General features: G+C 37.5%; 1 protein-coding gene across 1 annotated transcript in view; it reads right to left on the bottom strand.

Annotated features, from left to right (window-relative positions):
* Positions 1-7,694: 7,694 nt before the first annotated feature.
* Positions 7,695-20,320, bottom strand: part of tlk1a (tousled-like kinase 1a) — a 52,758-nt gene continuing 40,132 nt past the window's right edge. Inside the window, exons 5-20 of the mRNA XM_016276286.1 lie at positions 20,142-20,185; positions 18,882-18,968; positions 18,286-18,378; positions 17,903-18,013; positions 17,600-17,736; positions 17,158-17,346; positions 16,719-16,785; positions 16,312-16,409; positions 13,598-13,679; positions 13,416-13,507; positions 12,921-13,010; positions 12,661-12,830; positions 11,224-11,359; positions 11,029-11,140; positions 10,566-10,673; positions 7,695-8,748 (exon numbers count right to left, since the gene is read on the bottom strand). Of these exons, the coding sequence (XP_016131772.1) occupies positions 8,608-8,748; positions 10,566-10,673; positions 11,029-11,140; positions 11,224-11,359; positions 12,661-12,830; positions 12,921-13,010; positions 13,416-13,507; positions 13,598-13,679; positions 16,312-16,409; positions 16,719-16,785; positions 17,158-17,346; positions 17,600-17,736; positions 17,903-18,013; positions 18,286-18,378; positions 18,882-18,968; positions 20,142-20,185 (1,757 nt within the window). The 3' untranslated portion in view covers positions 7,695-8,607. The remainder of the gene's footprint in view (positions 8,749-10,565; positions 10,674-11,028; positions 11,141-11,223; positions 11,360-12,660; positions 12,831-12,920; positions 13,011-13,415; positions 13,508-13,597; positions 13,680-16,311; positions 16,410-16,718; positions 16,786-17,157; positions 17,347-17,599; positions 17,737-17,902; positions 18,014-18,285; positions 18,379-18,881; positions 18,969-20,141; positions 20,186-20,320) is intronic.

Raw genomic sequence — 20,320 nt, 5'->3', positions numbered from 1 at the left:
TGGTTAACTACATTCGTTGACATGAAATGACATTGAAAAATACTTAAAGCAATTATTAATCTTAGTTAATGTTAATTAAAACATTTGCTAACACGTTATCAAAAACAAACGTGTTTGATCTAATATTATATAATGGACCTGAGCTAACATTAATTAACAAAGAACAATAAATACTTTAATGAATTACTGCAGTTGAATGCTTGTTTCTGATTGGGTATCAAATGTTCTAATGTGTGCAGTTATTTTCAGGGAAATGTAGAGCTATATTTGTTCCAGTCAGGTCTCATTATATTTACAGTGCATTATGTGCAGTGCATTTAATAATTCAATGGCCCGTTGTCAATTACTCCTTACTTAATTCATGAACTAATATTATGTAATGAGACCTTATTGCAAAGTGTTACCTTTTCTTTTAGCAGGAAATGTTATACTCACTATACAGCCCAACTGTACATTAAAGAAATGTTCATGGTTCAGTACAAGTTAAGGTCTATGACAGTGTCTGTGATACTGTTGATTACCACAGAATTTAGAAATAATTTGTCCTTCACCTTCTACAAAGAAACACAAATTGTGCTTATAGTATTGCTCTCTCAATGGAAATTGAATGGGCAAGGCATCGGAGTAGCAATACCTCGCTGTATTAAAAGTGTAGTCACAATTACGATTTTTTATATGGTGACCGAGAAGTGCAAAACAAATCACAAGATACCATCTCTGAACTTTCTACCACGACTCTGCTGTTCTTCGGCTGGTTCTTCTCTGTATACGTTGATTGGCAGATGTCTCGTCCAGTCAGCGGTAAGTAATCCCAAACCAATGGCGCTGTCGCAAACTATACCTACCTCTTCCGGTTTGTCTGATTTGTCGTTGTGTTTTCTGATTTGTTATAATGTTTTCTGAATTGTTGTTGTGTTTTCTGAATTGTTATTTTGTTTTTTAGACTTGCATTTGCGTTTGTAATTTGTTATTTTGTTTTCAGAATTGTGATTTGCTTTGCACTTCTCTGTCACCGTATTTTTACAACTTACAGCTCAAATATCACACATTTTTGTACAGAATAAGGTTGTTAAGCACTTTAACAAAAAAAAATATTATTATTTTTTTTTTACTTTAAAACCCAAACATCTTGCCCCATAGACGTCCATTGTAAGTGCATTAATTGAAACACAATATTTTTGTAGAAACTAAGGGACAAATCCAAATTATTTTGTGGAAATGGAGCATAACTATTGAACCATGAACATTTGCTTTAAAATCCAGAACTGGTCTGAATTCTCAATAAAAATAAGAGCTTAAGAATATACTGTAATATGCCACCATCTAATAGCCACCGTCCGCATAACTTCTTAGCTGTTATGTGATGAAGATTAAATGAAGTGTGTACCGTTGTACCAAGTACTGTTTTGAAACGCTGTGGTTTTAGAATTTATGACTCTTTGTGTAAATCGTGATTGTTTGTGACAAACGTATATCACATAGTTTTACAGAAAGAAATGTTTGAATAGTGGTAAAGATTAAATAGGGATATTTATTGAGTTATGATTTATATCACAAGTATATTTGTGTGACAGAGTTTATTCCTCAGTTTTTACCCTCCAAGAATTGTCATTTGTATTTTGAGAAACCATATTTATCTATATTGTTCAAAACAGTTCATTAGAGATTTTAATTAATTTATTAACCAAATACATGGAACAAAATTACATTTCATTGTCAATCTACACACTTGTAACTCCCTGCAGCATTATATGGCCAGAAGTATGTGAACATCTCATTCTAATTAATGGGTTTTGTTATTCCGGTAACTCCAGTGTACACAATTTCAGTGTTACACCATGATGTTCATCTAGAGAAATGGTGGTGCCTAAAACGGTGTATATAAGTCTGGTGGGGAAGACCTCGAGTGTCCTGCACAAAGCCCAGACGTGAACCCCACTAAACAACTTTGCCAGACCCCCTCATCTAACATCAGTGCCTTTGGCCATATAGTGTATCTAACTTAGTCTAAGAAATGAATGTCTAGCTTAAGATACTAATCATAGTGCAATGAATGCTGAAGCTGAGATTTAGTGACTGGTATTCACAATGAATTCATATAAAAAAAAAAAGAACTTTAAAAAGCGAAGAAAAAATCTCAAATAAAGTCTCTTAACTTTTGTTGAGAAAAGCACAGCGACGTCACAGCGATGATCCTCCAGAGAGGGAAATGTAATTTATTAGCAGCTATATTTGTAGTATTAGTAATTAGGTTGAATTTCTTCAGTAGACCAAACACAATTTCACATTCCTAAATCAACTATGCTAATATTTTGTGTACGCTATGCTTACTTCAGTCTGCACAGTAGATGTAAAGCTAATGATCTCTAGATTAAAGGGCCTGAGTGTTATTAAACGATGTGCATTTTAACTGGCTTGAAGTATGTGCAATATTGCTGTTCTCTGTCACCAGTGCAAATAAACACTCAGCGTGAAAATGTTTTTTATTATTATTTATTTTGTGTGTATTTATAAAAGAAGGGAATGATGGTTGTCATGCATTACTGAACAGAATGCTAGACCAAGTGTTGCCAAATAGACTGTAAGTAAAGCACTCCTTAGAAATGATTTGCTCTTCTACTATAGAAGCAGATGAGAGGAATAGTTCACCCAAAAATAACACATTTAAAAAATGCTGAAAATGTACTCACACTGAGACCGTCCAAGATGTAGATGAGTTTGTTTCTTCATGGGAACAGATTTGGAGAAATGTAGCATCACTTGCTCACCGATGGATCCACTGCAGTGAATGGGTGCCGTCAGAATGAGAGTCCAAACAGCTGATAAAAACATCACAATAATCCACACCACAGTTAACATCTTGAGAAGCCAATATCCATCATTAAAGCATTTTAACTTTAAACTGTCACCTCTGGCCAAAATATGAGTCCATAATATGTAATAAATACATAAAAACAATAATAATAATAATAATAAAGTCCATCCCCTGTTGATCCATTGGTGAGCAAGTGATGGAATGCTACATTTCTGCAAGTGTGTTCAGATGAAGAAACATCTCATCTACATCTTTTGGATGGCTTGAGGATGAGTTCATTTCACTTGTGGATTATTGTGATGTTTTTATCAGCTGTTTGGACTCTCATTCTGACGGCACCCATTCACTTAATAGCAAAGATTAATAGCAAATCTTCGTTTTTGGGTGAACTTTTCCTTGAATGTCTCAGATCAGACATAAATGCTGTTATAATGGTTTTCTCTGAAGAAAAAGACGAGTCGTCATTCGAGCCCACACTCTTTAGACTCCATAAGCTGCTGAATTTCCATGTTCCAGCCCATTTCACAGGGATTATCTGTGAATTTCACAGCCATTGGATATAATGTTGAGACGCAGCTGCAGCATTAAATGCAGCTCTCTAATCGAAATGCAATCACTACAAAACGCACCATTACCTTACCCAAAAAGCTTCTTGTGGCAGATTTCAGACAGTTTTTCAAGAAAGCCCTTTGCCGTAGATGAAAGTGTTTTGCCTGAGGACAGGGAAATCTCCGGATCTCATCCAGCCTCTCGTTCCTCAGTCTCCTCTGTCACTCCTCGTTTCTCACATGAATAACCCCGAGCAGGAGTTTTACTGAGTGATCACAGCAGTGAAGTGTTTCCAGTCCTCTGTGGGAGCAGGTTTGCTCATTATTTACCTCTTTAAAGATATTTATCAGAAAATCCATCAGGGCTTGTTCTCTTTCATAAGCAAAGGCAGCCTGTGGGGAGCCAATGTCAGCGTTCTGCTGGCTGAACACCTTTTATCTGGGTTGGGGTAATGCGGGAGAAAGGTATATTTCTTTTTTCTTTTTTTTTGCATTTCAAAATGAGTTTCATCCTGCGGCCTGAAACGGTGTGACATTGCACAATTGCTCAGGACATGGAAAAGCATTACTCTTTTAAAAATAAAGGTTCCTATTTTAGTTGTATAATAAACCGGGCATTGTGTATTATGAATATTGTTGGCTCTTTGATTGCTATGTTACTCTTTGATTCTTTGGACAAAAGTGTCTGCTAAATGCATTAATGCAAAAGGTTTTTTTTTTTTTTACAGTGATGCCATAAAATAACCATAAAGATATAGGGTTAACATGTATTGTTTAGATTAATGGTGTATGTACCGTCAAATAACTCTTTATTAATTATCTTTTATTAAAACTCTTCATTTATCTACTAGTTCCCTTACTGTTTGAGATTCCACTGATACCTGTAAATGTCATTTTCCCATAATGTCAAAGGGAAAAGCCGTGTGGATTGCAGCCAAAAGCGCTCTCACTTACTCCTATTAGCTTCACAGTCTTAGCAGAGCTCTTCTGCACCCATCCATTCCAATTACAAGCATTATTAAACTTAGAGCTGCATTGGAAAGAATAAGCTTGGCTCTCTTCACACACACACACACACACACACACAGTCACGTCTCAGGTGTGCTGTGCAGACTGTGGGCAGTAGACTGAGAAAACCAGCCGTCTGCTTTGCCTTAACACGCCATATATATATATACACAAGGCAACTTGCACACACACACACACACACACACAGTCACGTCTCAGGTGTGCTGTGCAGACTGTGGGCAGTAGACTGAGAAAACCAGCCGTCTGCTTTGCCTTAACACGCCATATATATATATACACAAGGCAACTTGCACACACACACACACACAGTCACGTCTCAGGTGTGCTGTGCAGACTGTGGGCAGTAGACTGAGAAAACCAGCCGTCTGCTTTGCCTTAACACGCCATATATATATATACACAAGGCAACTTGCACACACACACACACACAGTCACGTCTCAGGTGTGCTGTGCAGACTGTGGGCAGTAGACTGAGAAAACCAGCCGTCTGCTTTGCCTTAACACGCCATATATATATATACACAAGGCAACTTGCACACACACACACACACAGTCACGTCTCAGGTGTGCTGTGCAGACTGTGGGCAGTAGACTGAGAAAACCAGCCGTCTGCTTTGCCTTAACACGCCATATATATATATACACAAGGCAACTTGCACACACACACACACACAGTCACGTCTCAGGTGTGCTGTGCAGACTGTGGGCAGTAGACTGAGAAAACCAGCCGTCTGCTTTGCCTTAACACGCCATATATATATATACACAAGGCAACTTGCACACACACACACACACAGTCACGTCTCAGGTGTGCTGTGCAGACTGTGGGCAGTAGACTGAGAAAACCAGCCGTCTGCTTTGCCTTAACACGCCATATATATATATACACAAGGCAACTTGCACACACACACACACACAGTCACGTCTCAGGTGTGCTGTGCAGACTGTGGGCAGTAGACTGAGAAAACCAGCCGTCTGCTTTGCCTTAACACGCCATATATATATATACACAAGGCAACTTGCACACACACACACACACAGTCACGTCTCAGGTGTGCTGTGCAGACTGTGGGCAGTAGACTGAGAAAACCAGCCGTCTGCTTTGCCTTAACACGCCATATATATATATACACAAGGCAACTTGCACACACACACACACTTTTGCCATTGCATAAGACAACCGTCCAAACCAAAATAGATTGCTGTGAGACCTCTTTACATTTAATGTCTTCTTTTTTTTTTTTACAGTAGCATAAAAGTACCATGATATTCTTTGAATGCCTTGAGTATAAATACAGTTACTAGAATATGGTACTGATTCACTATTACGGTATTACCATCTAAGACCATTGCTGTATCTCAGACAAGGAAAAGAGACTCCGGATCTACGGATCTCATCCTACATCCAGCCTCTCTTTCCTCAGTCTCCTCTGTCACTCTGAGTGACCAAATGGAAGAGTGTCGCACTCTTGGTGGTGGTGTTTTTAAAATGTACAGTAGTGCCTAGTTACATAATGCATAATTTAAACATAATGTTCTAGAAAACTTGTAATACAAAACAATTGTCTTAATGTACTAGTGTAATGTGCCAGTAATAGTCAACTGGTGAAAAGTTTGGTGAACTCTATAAGTTTTACCCTCACCGGAGTGATGACTTGCCTTAAATGTAGCCTACTTTGAGTTGACTTGAAGTTAAATCAATCTCTGTACACTACCAGTAGATCTATGCCAATGATTTATGTATTAGGCCTACATATAGATACTTGCTCATGTTTTGTCTTATAATAACAGCCAGTAGCCCTCTGTGATAATTAAAAGCCACTGCCTGAATAACAGGCAATATGGTGAGGTCACGTGACAAAACTGCTGTAGAGTTTACAACGTTTGTAGTGTAATAATGGCACATACTGCTAAAATAAAAAAAGTGTGTACTGCGCAGTATGCAGCAAGCCGTATTTCATTTCAAACACATCTCCTCCAGTCAGTGCTCCAGCACCCTCATGCGGCTGCTCGCTGTTCTCTGCCTCTGATAAACACTGAAGCCTGCAGTTGAAACAGTGATGGTATTGACAAAATAGGGTTGGAGTGCTGCCAGTTTGCTTCCCTGTCGTTCTCTCCTCTATTTGTTCCTTCCTAAATCACTTAATAGAACACAGTGTAATCAGTGCAAAGTTAATACATGAACCTCTGCATACGGGAGTCCTTACTAAATCATACCGTGTTAACCATACTTCACTGATTATTCATTCAGCAATCATTCATAATGATTAGTGCATCATTATCCATGCATAATAAGTTATGTAAAATAAGATTTATTATTGAAATAGGAGCTCTTTGAAAAGCATCATCATTTCCACAAGCAACTCTGGAAGAGAAACACTGCATGAGACTTTATTAGTCACATTCACACATAGGAAGGGGAGTGATGGATAGTCAGGTGGTGACACAGACATGTTGTACATTCAAACCGTGGATTGCATTCACTTAATTTAGTCTAGTTCTGCTATGACAGCTGGACGTCTAGCGGCCGATCGTGGCTTACAGTGCATTCAGTGCCATTTATCAACACTTTACCCAATTAACGCATTATTTCTCTGATAAAATCAGGGCCGAATTTGTTCAGTGTGGTGGAAATAAAACTGATATGTAAGATATGAATAGAAAGTTTGAATGCATGTTTGTTATCTTAGGCCTATATAGGCCTATTAATACATTATACAGAACTATTTTACATAGCTTAAAGGGGTCATATGATGTTGCTAAAAAGAGCATTATTTTGTGTATTTGGTGTAATGAAATGTGTTTATGTGGTTTAAGGTTCAAAAAACACATTATTTTCCACATACTGTACATTATTGTTTCTCCTCTATGCCCCGCCTTTCTGAAACGCGTCGATTTTTACAAAGCTCATCGGTCTGAAAAGCGACGTGTGCTCATTATATATTTTACCTTTAGGGTCAATCTTTCGTAAACATGGAATTGCTTTCCATTTTTATGCTGATGACACATATTGATATGCCCTTTAAGAACAATTATGGAAATCCCCTTGATTCTCTTATGAATTGTTTAACTGAGGTTAAATCAATTTTTTACAATTTTAATGAGAGTAAAACAGAGCTTGTCTGGTTTGGGGATTCTGCACTTCCTGAACTGTTCAATTTAGGTGAGCTGACCACTTATTATAAACCTGTTGTCAAAAACCTAGGGGTTTTGTTTGATAATGACCTGAAATTTGATCGTTAAATCAAGTTTCTTTCACTTACGACTTTTGGCAAAGGGCAAGTCATTCAACACACTAAATGGAGCTTCCTGGCATTTATTTGCAATTATTCTTTTAACAGGACTGTACAATTTATACCCAAAGTACATTATACAGCGGTTTGAAAAAGAGCAACATCAAAGCAGCAAAAAACGAAACAAAAAAAAAAACACGGAAATAAAATTTACAAGAAATAGGGCAAAATGTTAAACCTCTGTACAGAATGAATCTGCTGAAAGTTAATATCTGAAATTAAGGTCCTGTACAACAAATATACATGAATTCTCCAGAGGGGATACTTTTATTTTGTCCTGCATAGGATTCTGTACACTGCCATTCGTCTACATTTGGTTCTTTTGTGCATTTAACATTAGTATGCTGCCTGGGCCTAGTGTGCCAGCAGCCGCTCGGTATGCTAGAATTACATTCTCGTAGCTAGTTGAACAAAGCAAGGAAAGCTAACACTGTCGTCTGTACCACATGACATTACTACAGAGTGAAGAATGCAACCTTTGCAGGCCAGTTACAGTAACTCTGAACGGAGGCTCTTCAAAGAAATCCTTAATTTAGGGAAACCCAGCAGAGACCGTGGGAATTGACAGTGGTTTGCCAGGTCTCTCTCTTTGTTGAACTGGGAGGCAACCATGTGAAAAACCAAATGACAACAGTCGCATTTCAAAGTACTTAACAGTAGCTGTGCCCTATCGAATCTCCAGAAGGCATTATTTTTCTCTTTGTGACATTCTCTGGGTGTGTCTACATGTTCATGCTTTATTTTTCTTTATTCTCTTTCGAAACACTTTTCTCAGTAAACCCAAATCTCATGAATTCAAGACAAACTTCTTCAAGCTGAGCTTCTTTTCCTTCCGGCTGCCTGGAAATGGTCACGCCCTGCTCCAGGGACGGAGATCAGCCGCTGGCCAGCCGGGCTGTCAGGCAGTGTTCAGTGCAAGCTGTCAGTAGGAGCTGGAGTTTGGTGCCAGGGCTCCTGAAGAACTGGCCCGTCTGATGTGAGGCAGCAGGTAGGAGTCACTTCCCAGCTGGTGCACATCAAACCGGTCCTCCTTCCTGTAGGCTAGACACCGGCGGATGAACGCCTGCAGGAAACAGTCACATGCCATTTATTACAAACACAAAAATGGTTTTGCACTAAATAATAAGTGTCTCTAAGAAAATATGCTAAATGTCAAAATGTGAGATTTTGCCTCAACAGCATTATATGCTTTTTATCAGCAATTTCTTATGACATTCTCGTAACAGTTCAAACTTTAACCAAGCTTGTGGTTGAACTCTAGTGACTTGGAGTTTGTGAGCCAACTCAACTTTATATCAACCATATATATATTCTATATGATTTATCTGCAACTGTCCGCAGTCTTACTGAATCCGATTCATTTATTGATGAAGCAACGAGCAGAATAGCCCTGGTGCAGTTTATATTAATATTATATTAATGTTCCTTATTAGGGAGAAGAAAACAGATTATGTGTCAAATTCAAATGATTTTTAGGAAATTTTGACAGTATGGGTGAATTTAAAGTGTATATTGATAGTTTGTCTGGTTAATTATTGAATGCACTAGCACTGCTGTAGTTTATATAAACATTTTTTCAACAGCAGAATGTTACATTATTAGAAAGCTAACTGGCAATATCTAATAAAACGATATCTTAGTTTAATCATCATTATATATAATCTATATAGACTGGCAGGGCTGGTGAACAGGGCTTTACTAATCATGGACATTTCTTCATCGGTATTTCAGGTTTACATTTATGTGTTTAAGACAATGGTTCCCAATTCTTTATCAGATAAAATAATAATAAAATATGTATTTTCATATTACATTTTGACATGCAGTTTAAATATTAACTTAACGCTGATGATATTAAATATGAACTTCTTTAAATAAATGCACTTGTATGTATGATACACACACATACTATAGATACAGTCAAACTAAAATGTATTCAGTCACCTTCAACATTTCACACATTATCACAGTTTATTTGCTATAGTTTAGAACATGGTAATAAAATATGACAAGAACTCAGAGTTAAACTGTGTCAGAACAAATTCAGCTTGATAATGTTAGATAACACTTAAGCAAAACATGGTCAGGTCAAAGTGTCTGAATAATTTTTGGTCCCAAATTGTTTATCAATTTTACTGGTAGTCCACTGTATGAAGAATTTTTGCATATAATATGTTGTCACAGTTTACTTTATTTTGCTATCCTCACTTTCATAAATTAACTATAGTGTCCTGCAACCCCTAGTAAAAAAATATAAAAAATTATATCTGGTGTCTGAATATTTTTTGATTTGACTGTGTATATACACATATATATTATACATACACACACACTAAACTGAACTTCTCTAAAATGCTGAAGGTTTGTCTGTGCGGTGATCTGAATCTGGTGTGTTACAAAGAGACACCCGTTTGGTTTAAGGAAAGTGGATATTCTTGCAAGTTTTTAAATCTGCTTTTTTCCAGATCATTTTAAATAGACCTACAGTGCAATAAACTATTAAAAGTACAAATATTCTAAGTAGTCTCTAAATTAATGCTTATACCAACTGCACGCATAATAATGTTATAAAGAATTTGCAAAAATTGTTCAAAATAGTTCTAGATCTGAATAGTTCTTAACCAGGGGGTCAGCAAATATCCTCGAGATGACCTAAAATGACTTCAAAAATGAGACGAGCACTAAAATGGGCTAAACATGAAAATGGTTCTTATTTTAATTCACCCACTCAACAACTGTTTATTCCTCGAAGAGCTACTGTTTTAGACAAAGTATAGCATGCCACACTGCATGCAAAATGTCATGTCAACGACTCGTAATTTTTTTATAATGCCGTAAAAAATGTACACCGATTATTTTTCAAAGAAATTCTGAAATGACCTTGGCCTCATTGCTGGCAACAGGTTTGGAAGGGAACTGAACCTCTGTGGCTTTCAGGATGGTGTTCTCCTGTAGGATGTCCTGCTGGGACTGGTTATGGCCAAATGGCTAGAAAAACAAACAATTTTGCATGGTTAAACATAACTAGCTTTAGTTCTACAGGGACCAGCTGCATAAACAACTACGTCAAGACTGTTTGACCAACTAGTAGTTAGCCAAGAAGTAATCAAACTTACTTTTTGGATTCAAATTAGACCATTGTCCCTTTTTATAACCGACTTAAAGTTATGACCAGTCTTAAAGAAAAAAAATTAGATTACTAACTTTTTAAGACTAGTCTAAGCGGTTTATGCAATCGGCCAGGTGTACTAGAAATCAGGAAAATGACAGCTATTTCCTTTTTACACTGTAACCTGTAGAGGCTACTGATAATCTTCCCATTATTCAGATAATTGCTTCTCACCTTTCTTCCATAGAGGCACTGGAAAAATATGACACCGACAGACCAGACATCCACCTTATTGGAGATCTTTGGAGGCTCTTTACCCACCACAAAACACTCCGGGGGTAAGTACCTTACAGTCGAAACCAGACACGATTGAGTTACACGCTTTTAAAGGCAAAGGCCAAAATGTGAGTGTATCTGTGAGCGTGTTACCAGTAAGTGCCTGCCCCTTGTGATGTCAGGTCCATCCCATCTACTCCATAGTTGTCATCGTCCATGATTTTAGACAGTCCGAAATCTGTGATCTTTATCTCTCCACATGCATTTCCATCTACCAGTAAAATATTCCCTGCACACAACCACACAGACAAAAATAAATACACAAGCACACACATTCCCTATACAGGATTATCTTCAATATCTTTCACATTTGTGACCCGGGAGCCAAAAAACCTTAAGTGTCAATTTTTCGAAATTGAGATGTATACATCATCCGAAAGCTGAATAAATAAGCTTTTCATTGGTGTATGGTTTGTTAGGAAAGGAGAACAATATTTGGCCGAGATACAACTATTGGAAAATCTGGAATCTGAGGGTGCAAAAAAATCGAAATATTGAGAAAATCACCTTTAAAGTTGTCCAAATGAAGTTCTTAGCAATGCATATTACTAATCAAAAATGAAGTTTTGATATATTTATGGTAGGAAATTTTGGCTATTGCTACAAATATACCCCAGCGACTTAAGACTGCTTTTGTGCTCCAGATATGCATAACAGGGGTGGGTGGAAAAATAACATATATGCTACATTCAAAAGTTTGAAGTCAGTACGATTAAAAAAAAATATATATAATATATTTATTCAGCAAGGCTGTATTAAATTGTTCAAAACTGACAGTGAAGCCAGAAAAAAAAAAAAATCGAATAAATGCTGTTCGTTTAAACTTTGTTGAAATAACCCTGAACAAACGTATCAGTTTCCACAAAAATATAAAGCAGTGCAACTGTTTCCAACATTGATATAATTCTCATTATATATTTTACCTTTAGGGTCAATCTTTCGTAAACATGGAATTGCTTTCCATTTTTATGCTGATGACACATATTGATATGCCCTTTAAGAACAATTATGGAAATCCCCTTGATTCTCTTATGAATTGTTTAACTGAGGTTAAATCAATTTTTGCTGTATTAAATTGTTCAAAACTGACAGTGAAGCCAGAAAAAAAAAAATCGAATAAATGCTGTTCGTTTAAACTTTGTTGAAATAACCCTGAACAAACGTATCAGTTTCCACAAAAATATAAAGCAGTGCAACTGTTTCCAACATTGATATAAAGAAACGTTTCTTGAGCAGCAAATCAGCATATTAGAGTGATTTCTGAAGGATCATGTGGCACTGAAGACTGGATGCTGAAAATGTTAATACATTACATACAACAAAAAAAAAATAATAAATTCTCACAAATTCTTGTTTTTACTATATTTTTTTTTGTAAAAAACTAAGAAACAAAATAAAAACTGTACCAAGCCCAAACTTTTAAACGGTTCACTGCTCTGCTTACATACATGCATATATACTGGCAAAAAAATAAATAAAATTCCAGCATATTTAAATGTTATGAAAAGTAAATTAAGAGAATGTGTTCACCGGGTTTGAGGTCATAGTGTATTATGGGTGGCTTGATCTCGTTCAGGTATCGTAAAGCATTAACAATCTGCATGACGATAGAGCGAGCTTCTTTCTCAGACATCAGCTTGTGCTGTTTCAAGTAGAAATCCAGATCATTTCCTTCACAGTATTCCAAAACCGTACAGAACCTGCAAGAAACAGACACCCTTCATGTAACGTGCGTCCGTCTCACGGATGCGCTCTGATTGGTCGGTGAAATCTGCAGGGCTGGAACTCACGTGTCTGTGTCCAGTGAAAAGTAATCGTACAGTTTAACTATTCTGGGATGATCCAACTGTTTATGTATTCGGTATTCCCGACAGGCGTGTCTGCAGAGAAGAGAGGCACAGGTTACCATGAGAGACCCAGACGGCCAGCGTCATGAGAGAAAGACGGACGAGATTTCCAGACATTTCAAGCTCTGTACCGAATACCAATTGGCATGGAAATACAGCCTTACATAACAATGTCCCCACACTGCAATATGAGCCTGCATGCCTATGCTACATATCAAGCACATATATAAAAAAAAAAAAAAAGAGAGAGCTGATTTAAGCTTAACAGAATTTTCATGGTTAAATACAGCTCCCTTAGCAGCATGTTGTTGACAATAATGTCTACCCTGTATATTAAGTTCGAGTGCAAATCTGAAATCGAATTAATTGGGGTTGATTGGCAGCAGGCCACAGATGTATGAACATTTCCTTGAATAGCATCAAAGAGGAGGAACACACTTGTGGTAGTTTTCTTTCTTCTCCTCTCTCCAGTTTTTGTTGAGCTGATGAATCTTCACAGCGGCGTAGCGTTGCTCAATTAAGTCAAACGCCTGAAGAGCAGAATAATGAATCAAATAACCCGTTTCTTTCTCAAAGGTCAGCTTATATCAGGCTCTGTTATAAATGAGGGGTGAAGATACCTTGTAGACCTCACTGAAACCACCTCGACCCAGCAGATGTAGCAGCAGGTAGCGCTCATTCAGGGTGGGATGGTCCTTGAATCTGAGAAAGATTAAAACGATACAAAAAAAAACAAAGAGAAACAGGAGAAAAGGGGAGGGTGGGTGGAAAATAATCATATAAAACTAAATCATGTTTTTGGTAAAAACAAACAAGCAGAAAACATTATATAAAATGCTACAAATGTGTAGAATATGGACCTTTTACAGTCAGTAAACTCGTGTGAAAAAGAAAGAAATATCAGAGGCTGAGTTCATCACAGTGTGTGTGTACATACTGCGAGCTGTCTTCATTGTTTATTCTTTTCAGCTCTCGGATGTGAAGATTTCGCACCCTCTCCAACCTCTCCAGCTCTGCCTGAATCTCTGCCTCCTCCTACAAATACACAAACAAAAACATACATTTATATATTTTATTTATATAAAAACATATGGTGGCATGTTCTGCCACTTCTACTGATGGAAGAGATAAGGAGGACAGAAAACAGTGGGTAAAGCTGATGAGCACTATCTTTTTTGAAAGAAATTAATACTTTTATTAAGCAAAGACACATTAAATTGATCAAAAGTAACAGTAAAGATGTTCATAATGTTACAAAAGCATATGCTGTTCTTTGGAGTACTTCTGCGGAAACGAAGACAGACATCACCTTCCCTTTTTCAATGGTTTTTACATCTTCTGAAATCACACAGGAGCCACTGAGCTTGTGCACTGACCTTTTTGAGATGACCGAGTCTCAGTTTGAAGATCTCCTCCTGCTCATGGTACTCCGCTAAAGTTAGCCTGCAGGAGCATCAGAGGAACAGGATTAAAAAACCTCCATGCATGCACTGGGCTAGGATGATCTGACTGTCAAAGAGTAGGAAGCAATCACATGATTCTGAAGGAGCTGATGCAATTTCTCCACAATGCTCACTTACAGACTTGTGTGTTGTAGCAGACAAAACGTTAGTAACATTTTGCTACTAATAAATCATGTCCTACCATGCTGTTTATTTTATTTTATGTTAATTTATTCATATACAACTCGTGTGTCTACAAAACTTTTCAAACATTTAAAGGGGTCATATGATGCGTTTTCAATTTGTCCTTTCTCTTTGGAGTGTTACAAGCTCTTGGTGCATAAAGAAGATCTGTAAAGTTGCAAAGACTAAAGTCTCAAATCCAAAGAGATATTCTTTATAAAAGTTCAGAGTCAACCACGCCTACCTAAAATGGCTCGTTCTAACACGCCCCCACATGTCTACCTCACTGCGTGGGAAGATTTGCATAATGCCGCCCAAATGTTCTAGCAAAGAAAGAAGTAACTTTTATTCTCGCTGTAGTATTGGTGCCGCTTTCTGCCATGTCGTGAAGGCGCTGTGTGCTTCGTTGTGAAAGCGAAACTACTTTGTTTGGTCTTCCAAAAGAGGACGATATCCGCTTCGTCATGCCTAGAGCTGATCTGTGCTGGTCGCTGAGGAAATACATAAACTTAGCGCTGTGGATCGCCGGATCGGCTATCACCGTGGATGAAGCCCGGGATCGTCACATGTGGTTGCTGCTCCTTCGTCGGATCCGCCGGCCACGCCGTTCTCAACCCCACCGCCTCAGCTCACTCTATCCTGGCCTCAGCACACGCTAAGCCGGGGCTTCTGCTCACGCTAGGCTGCTTTGTTTTTCGTTGTGAAAGCAAAACTACTTAGTTTGGTCTTCCAAAAGAGGACACGACTACAAATCAGTGGTTAAGTTGTATTTACAACACTGTTCCAGAACATTTTAACCCAAATATCCGGATGTGTGCAGCTCATTTTATGGAGGACTGTTTACTGATCCTGGGAGAGTAACGTTAGACTAAAATGCCGGCAGTTCTGACTCACGTAAGTACGTTTTCATTTAAAGGATTTGCCACTGATGATTCAAACGTGAGTTTTGTCAGTGTGGAGGAGCACTTTTTGTTGTCATTTCTTTTTTCTGTCAATATGGGGTGCTGTGTGTACATTAATGAGGAAAAAAAAAATACTTAAATGATTTTAGCAAATGGCTGCAATATAACAAAGAGTGAAATATTTAAGGGGGTCTGAATACTTTCCGTACCCACTGTATATATATAGACAACATATACTGTAAATGTGACCCTGGACCACAAAACCAGTCATAAGGGTAAATTTTTTGAAATTGAGATTTATGCATCATCTGAAAGCTGAATAAATAAGCTTTGCATTGATGTATGGTTTTGTTAGGATCGGACAATATTTAACAATCTGGAATCTGAGGGTGCAAAAAAAATCGAAATATTGAGAAAATCACCTTTAAAGTTGTCCAAATGAAGTACTTAGCAATGCATATTACTAATCAAAAATTACCTTTTGATATATTTACGTTAGGACATTTACAAAATATCTTCATGGAACATGATCTTTACTTAATATCCTAATGATTTTTGGCATAAAAGAAAAATCTATAATTTTGACCCATACAATGTATTTTTGGCTATTGCTACAAATATACCCCAGCGACTTAAAACTGGTTTTGTGCTCCAGGGTCACAAATGTGTAGAACATGGACCCTTTACAATCAGTACACTCATGGGAGCACCGTAAATATGAGTAGTCAATGTCCAGTACAAACAACACAAAATAAAATGAAAATGAAAAAGATCAGAGGCTGATGTCATCGTAGCGTGGGTACATACTGTGAACTGTCTTCATTGTTTATTCTTTTCAACTCTCGGATGTGAAGATTTCGCACCCTCTCCAACCTCTCCAGCTCTGCCTGAATCTCTGCCTCCTCCTACAAATGCACAAACACATGAAGAAAACATTTATAAAATCATACTGTGGTGTATTCTGCCACTTCTGCCATAGGGAAATTAGAAAGTGGATAGAAAGCAACGGGTAAGGATGCAGTTTTTTTTTTTTTTTTAAAGAAATTAATACTTTTAAGACATTAAATTGATCAAAAGTAACAGTAAAGACATTCATAATGTTACAAAAGTATATGCTGTTCTTTGGAGTACTTCTGCAGAAACAAAGACTTCTTTTTATTGTTTTTACATGTTCTGAAATGCACGAAGATCTAAATCATACAGGAGCCACTGACCTTTTTGAGATGGCCGAGTCTCAGTTTGAAGATCTCCTCCTGCTCATGGTACTCCGCTAAAGTTAGCCTGCAGGAACATCAGAGGAAAGAGATAAAAAACCTCCATGCATGCAGTGGGCTAGGAAGAGTGAAAAACAATCTCAATTCTGAAGGAGCTGATGCCATTTCTCCACACTGGCTCCTTAGAGACTTGTGTCGTAGCAGATAAAAAGTTATTTTTCCATAGAGTGGAAAGAAACATCATCTAAAATGATCATCTGGCTTCCTAATAAATCATGTCCTGCAATTCATCAGAAACATGTCATTCAAGTGAGTCTAACATTTTGACTTCCAGCTTAAAGATCTTCTCTAGGATTTTCTGGCAAATGAAATCAGTTATTTGTGAATGTTAGTGATGCTGAATTCTAATAACTCTACTGCAGCTTTTAGCAGCACTCACAGCTGAGGAAGGCTGGGTTTGAGGAAAGGGTCGTTCTCGGAACCATTCACAGCCTTGGTCTTGCGTGGTTTGGGTTCAGAGTTGGTGCTGGGCGACTGTGAGCTGCTGGCTGATGGGGGTTTTCTCTTAGCTAACAGTTTCCGCTGTCTCTCGATTTCTTCCCGTTGTTGAATGATCCATTCCTGCTGTCTGCAGAAAAACAGTCGATGAATAACTGCTCATACAGGCAAATCTGTAATGCACTCACTTATAGATCCTACCATTGATGGGTGAACATTTGATTAAAGAAAGACATAACTGTTAAGGGACTTTAGTCCAATGTATTTTACAAGTCAAGTTATCGTAATGTTCACACATGCAGAATAGTGTTTACTTTGAAAGGCTATAGAGGACTGCATGTGCAAATACAGAAGTCTACTTTGGGCTTCATTAAGCGTCTTACTTGACGAGGTTCTGGAAGGCGTAGCCGTCTGTCCACTGCTCTGTAAACGAGGCTCCGCGTCTCACAGTGGTGAAATGACCCAAACGCAGTCGATCCTGCATGCTCTTCTCCCGACACGCCTGCTTCTCCTGTGTGCTCTGGACAAATACACACACCTTTATAAAGATCTGAATCGCTTACGGTGTTACGGTGTTGAAACTATTAAAGCTTGTGGTTAAATGATGACCCTTATACTGAAGCACTGGGTATTTTTTATACAACCAACCAACCAACAGCTAAAACTAAAACTTCTGAAATCTTCACCTTCTCAATCAGAAGTTTTTTGCTCATCGTGATGCACATGTTTAAACGTTCTTTGTACTTTTCTAGAAGCTTTTGCTGCTCATCAATTTGTCTCCTAAGATCACAGTTTGCCTGCAGGAAAGAGAAAGAAACTTTAAATATATTATGAAAAATAACAACAAAGTTAGGGTTACACCAAGTCTGATGTAACTAAAATTGGCAGCAAATCAGATTCTGTAAGTCTATACATAATGAAAATGCACTCTAGTCACTCAAAAGATTTAAAGAGTTTAACGAATAAATAATATATATTTAACAATATCATGAATAGTCTGATACATTATTCATTTGAATTAATAGAAATGATTATGATTAATTGTCCTCCTCCTCATCTCTTTTCTCACCCGCAGCAGATCGTCTATCCTGCCCTCCTTCTTCTCCAGGTCCAAGTTTTTATTGCTCTCTATAGCGGCCAGTTTCACCACCGTCAGGGCAGTCTACAGGAGGAGCAAGACACAAACACACACACACACACAACTCAACAACTTATTCATGATTGATATTCTTCAAATACAGTCATTTCAAGTTGCAGGGCTTCATTTGTTGTCAAAACATTTCCCTTTTCTTTTTTTGTTATGTGAAAACTCCATTAAAACAGTCATGGAAACCTTTTACCATGCATTAATCATTTATTTGTGCTACTTTCTTTTTCTTTGTCTAAAATGTGTACATTTTATTGTTTTATCATTATCCTAGACTCATTTCTTATAAATATTCAAACTCAATACATTTGTGACAACCAAAAAAACAAAAATAAATATATATATAAATATCTTTGCCCTAATTTATGCCACAACCAACAATTTTGGCTCTTAAAAAATACCAGCAAAATAAGTTAACGTGATAATTGATTAATTAATTGATTGATTGTTCTAAAACTACTGCTAATGAGACTCTTGTTATTTATATAAATGTAAGTGCACTTATGCACAAGTCCCACCTGAACACTCTTGACCGCCATCTGTCTAGAAGAAACCAAAGAGTCGCCAAAACACAGACTGGTGGGAGACGAGCTGCTCTGCCGGGTCTGAAACAGCATTGTACAACATTAGACTGTGCAGTAATGCTGTAGTAACTGTGTAGTAATGAGAGGCACGCACAGGCAGTTTGTATTGTGGGAATATAGACGAGTGTTGTTGTGACGTACGTGTGTGTGTGTGTGTGTTCTTGGATGAGAATGTCAGTTGTGTATGGAGCGTTTGCGTTTCAGACATGTTTGATCATGATAAACAATTACTGAAATAAGGCAGAGCATTAGCATAGTCTCGGATGACCCGATCATAAGTGGTCTGTGCTAAATAAAGGTGTAAATGTGGTCAAAAAAATGTTTTGATCAAATGCTGCTGCACATATTGTAGTAGGAAACATGCACTAGTGGTGTAAAGGTACTCAAAAATGTTCAGGATGTATAGTATTACTATAGCACTTCACCTGAGCATTGCGAATCACGCGTATGGCCATGATAAGCGCTGAATGAATGACAGGCTTTCTGGCTTTCTGTTGTAACATCGCGCAAGGTAAATAAGGGTGACATCTAGTGGAGAAGACTAATGATAAGATTCACGTTAATCAGGTCTTATTTTAAATGTGTGCTGAAATAAATCCTGGAAAAGATCGATTCGCGGCTTTTGAGTATCGATATCGCATCGACGTCATTTAAAAAAAACTATTAATCGAAAAAACGATTTTTTTTGCCCAGCCCTATTCAGCGTGCAACTTGCCTTTGACGTCAAGGTTCAGTATGTTTTTGGTACAGCAGCTTGAAAAAAAAAGTTGAAAATTGCTTCTTTTTTTCTTTTTATTAAACAGTAGTTTACGGAGTATGGCTCTCTCTGTAAAAAAAAACTTATGTCTGAAAAACCTTTCATCAATGTAAAATGTTGCACCACCTCTGAAATGACTGATGTAACCAATAATGCCTGGTGGGAATATATTCTTAATTATATTTATTTATAAAAAATAATACTCTTCACTATCCAATCACATCACAATTCAAATTAAGTCCACCCTACATTATTTCCATGCAAATTTTCTGTTTTGCTTGAAAATGTTACGCTAACTGTGCTGCAAATATGATTTCACGTTTTTAAAACAACATCATCCAAGCTGCAATCTCTATATATCAGTTACGCTTTCATTAGGTCGATGATTTATCATATGCTTTCATTAGCTTCCCCTCAAATTACTGACAGATACTCACATCAAAATAATCACTAATTTTGGGTCCCCGAATGACAGATTTCCCTATGAGAAAAAAGTAAAAAAAAGACATATGATTAAGCATATTAAGCTAAACATAAAGAATATATTAGAAAACAGACAAGACCGACTGACAGACAGACCGACAGACAGAGAGAGAGAGAGAGAGAGAGAGAGAGA

Source organism: Sinocyclocheilus grahami, unplaced genomic scaffold, assembly GCF_001515645.1.
Source record: "Sinocyclocheilus grahami isolate Dianchi unplaced genomic scaffold, SAMN03320097.WGS_v1.1 scaffold100.1, whole genome shotgun sequence".
NCBI lineage: Eukaryota > Metazoa > Chordata > Actinopteri > Cypriniformes > Cyprinidae > Sinocyclocheilus > Sinocyclocheilus grahami.
The sequence above is the reverse complement of the archived record's forward strand: the minus strand, read 5'-3'. Positions and strand labels throughout refer to the sequence as shown.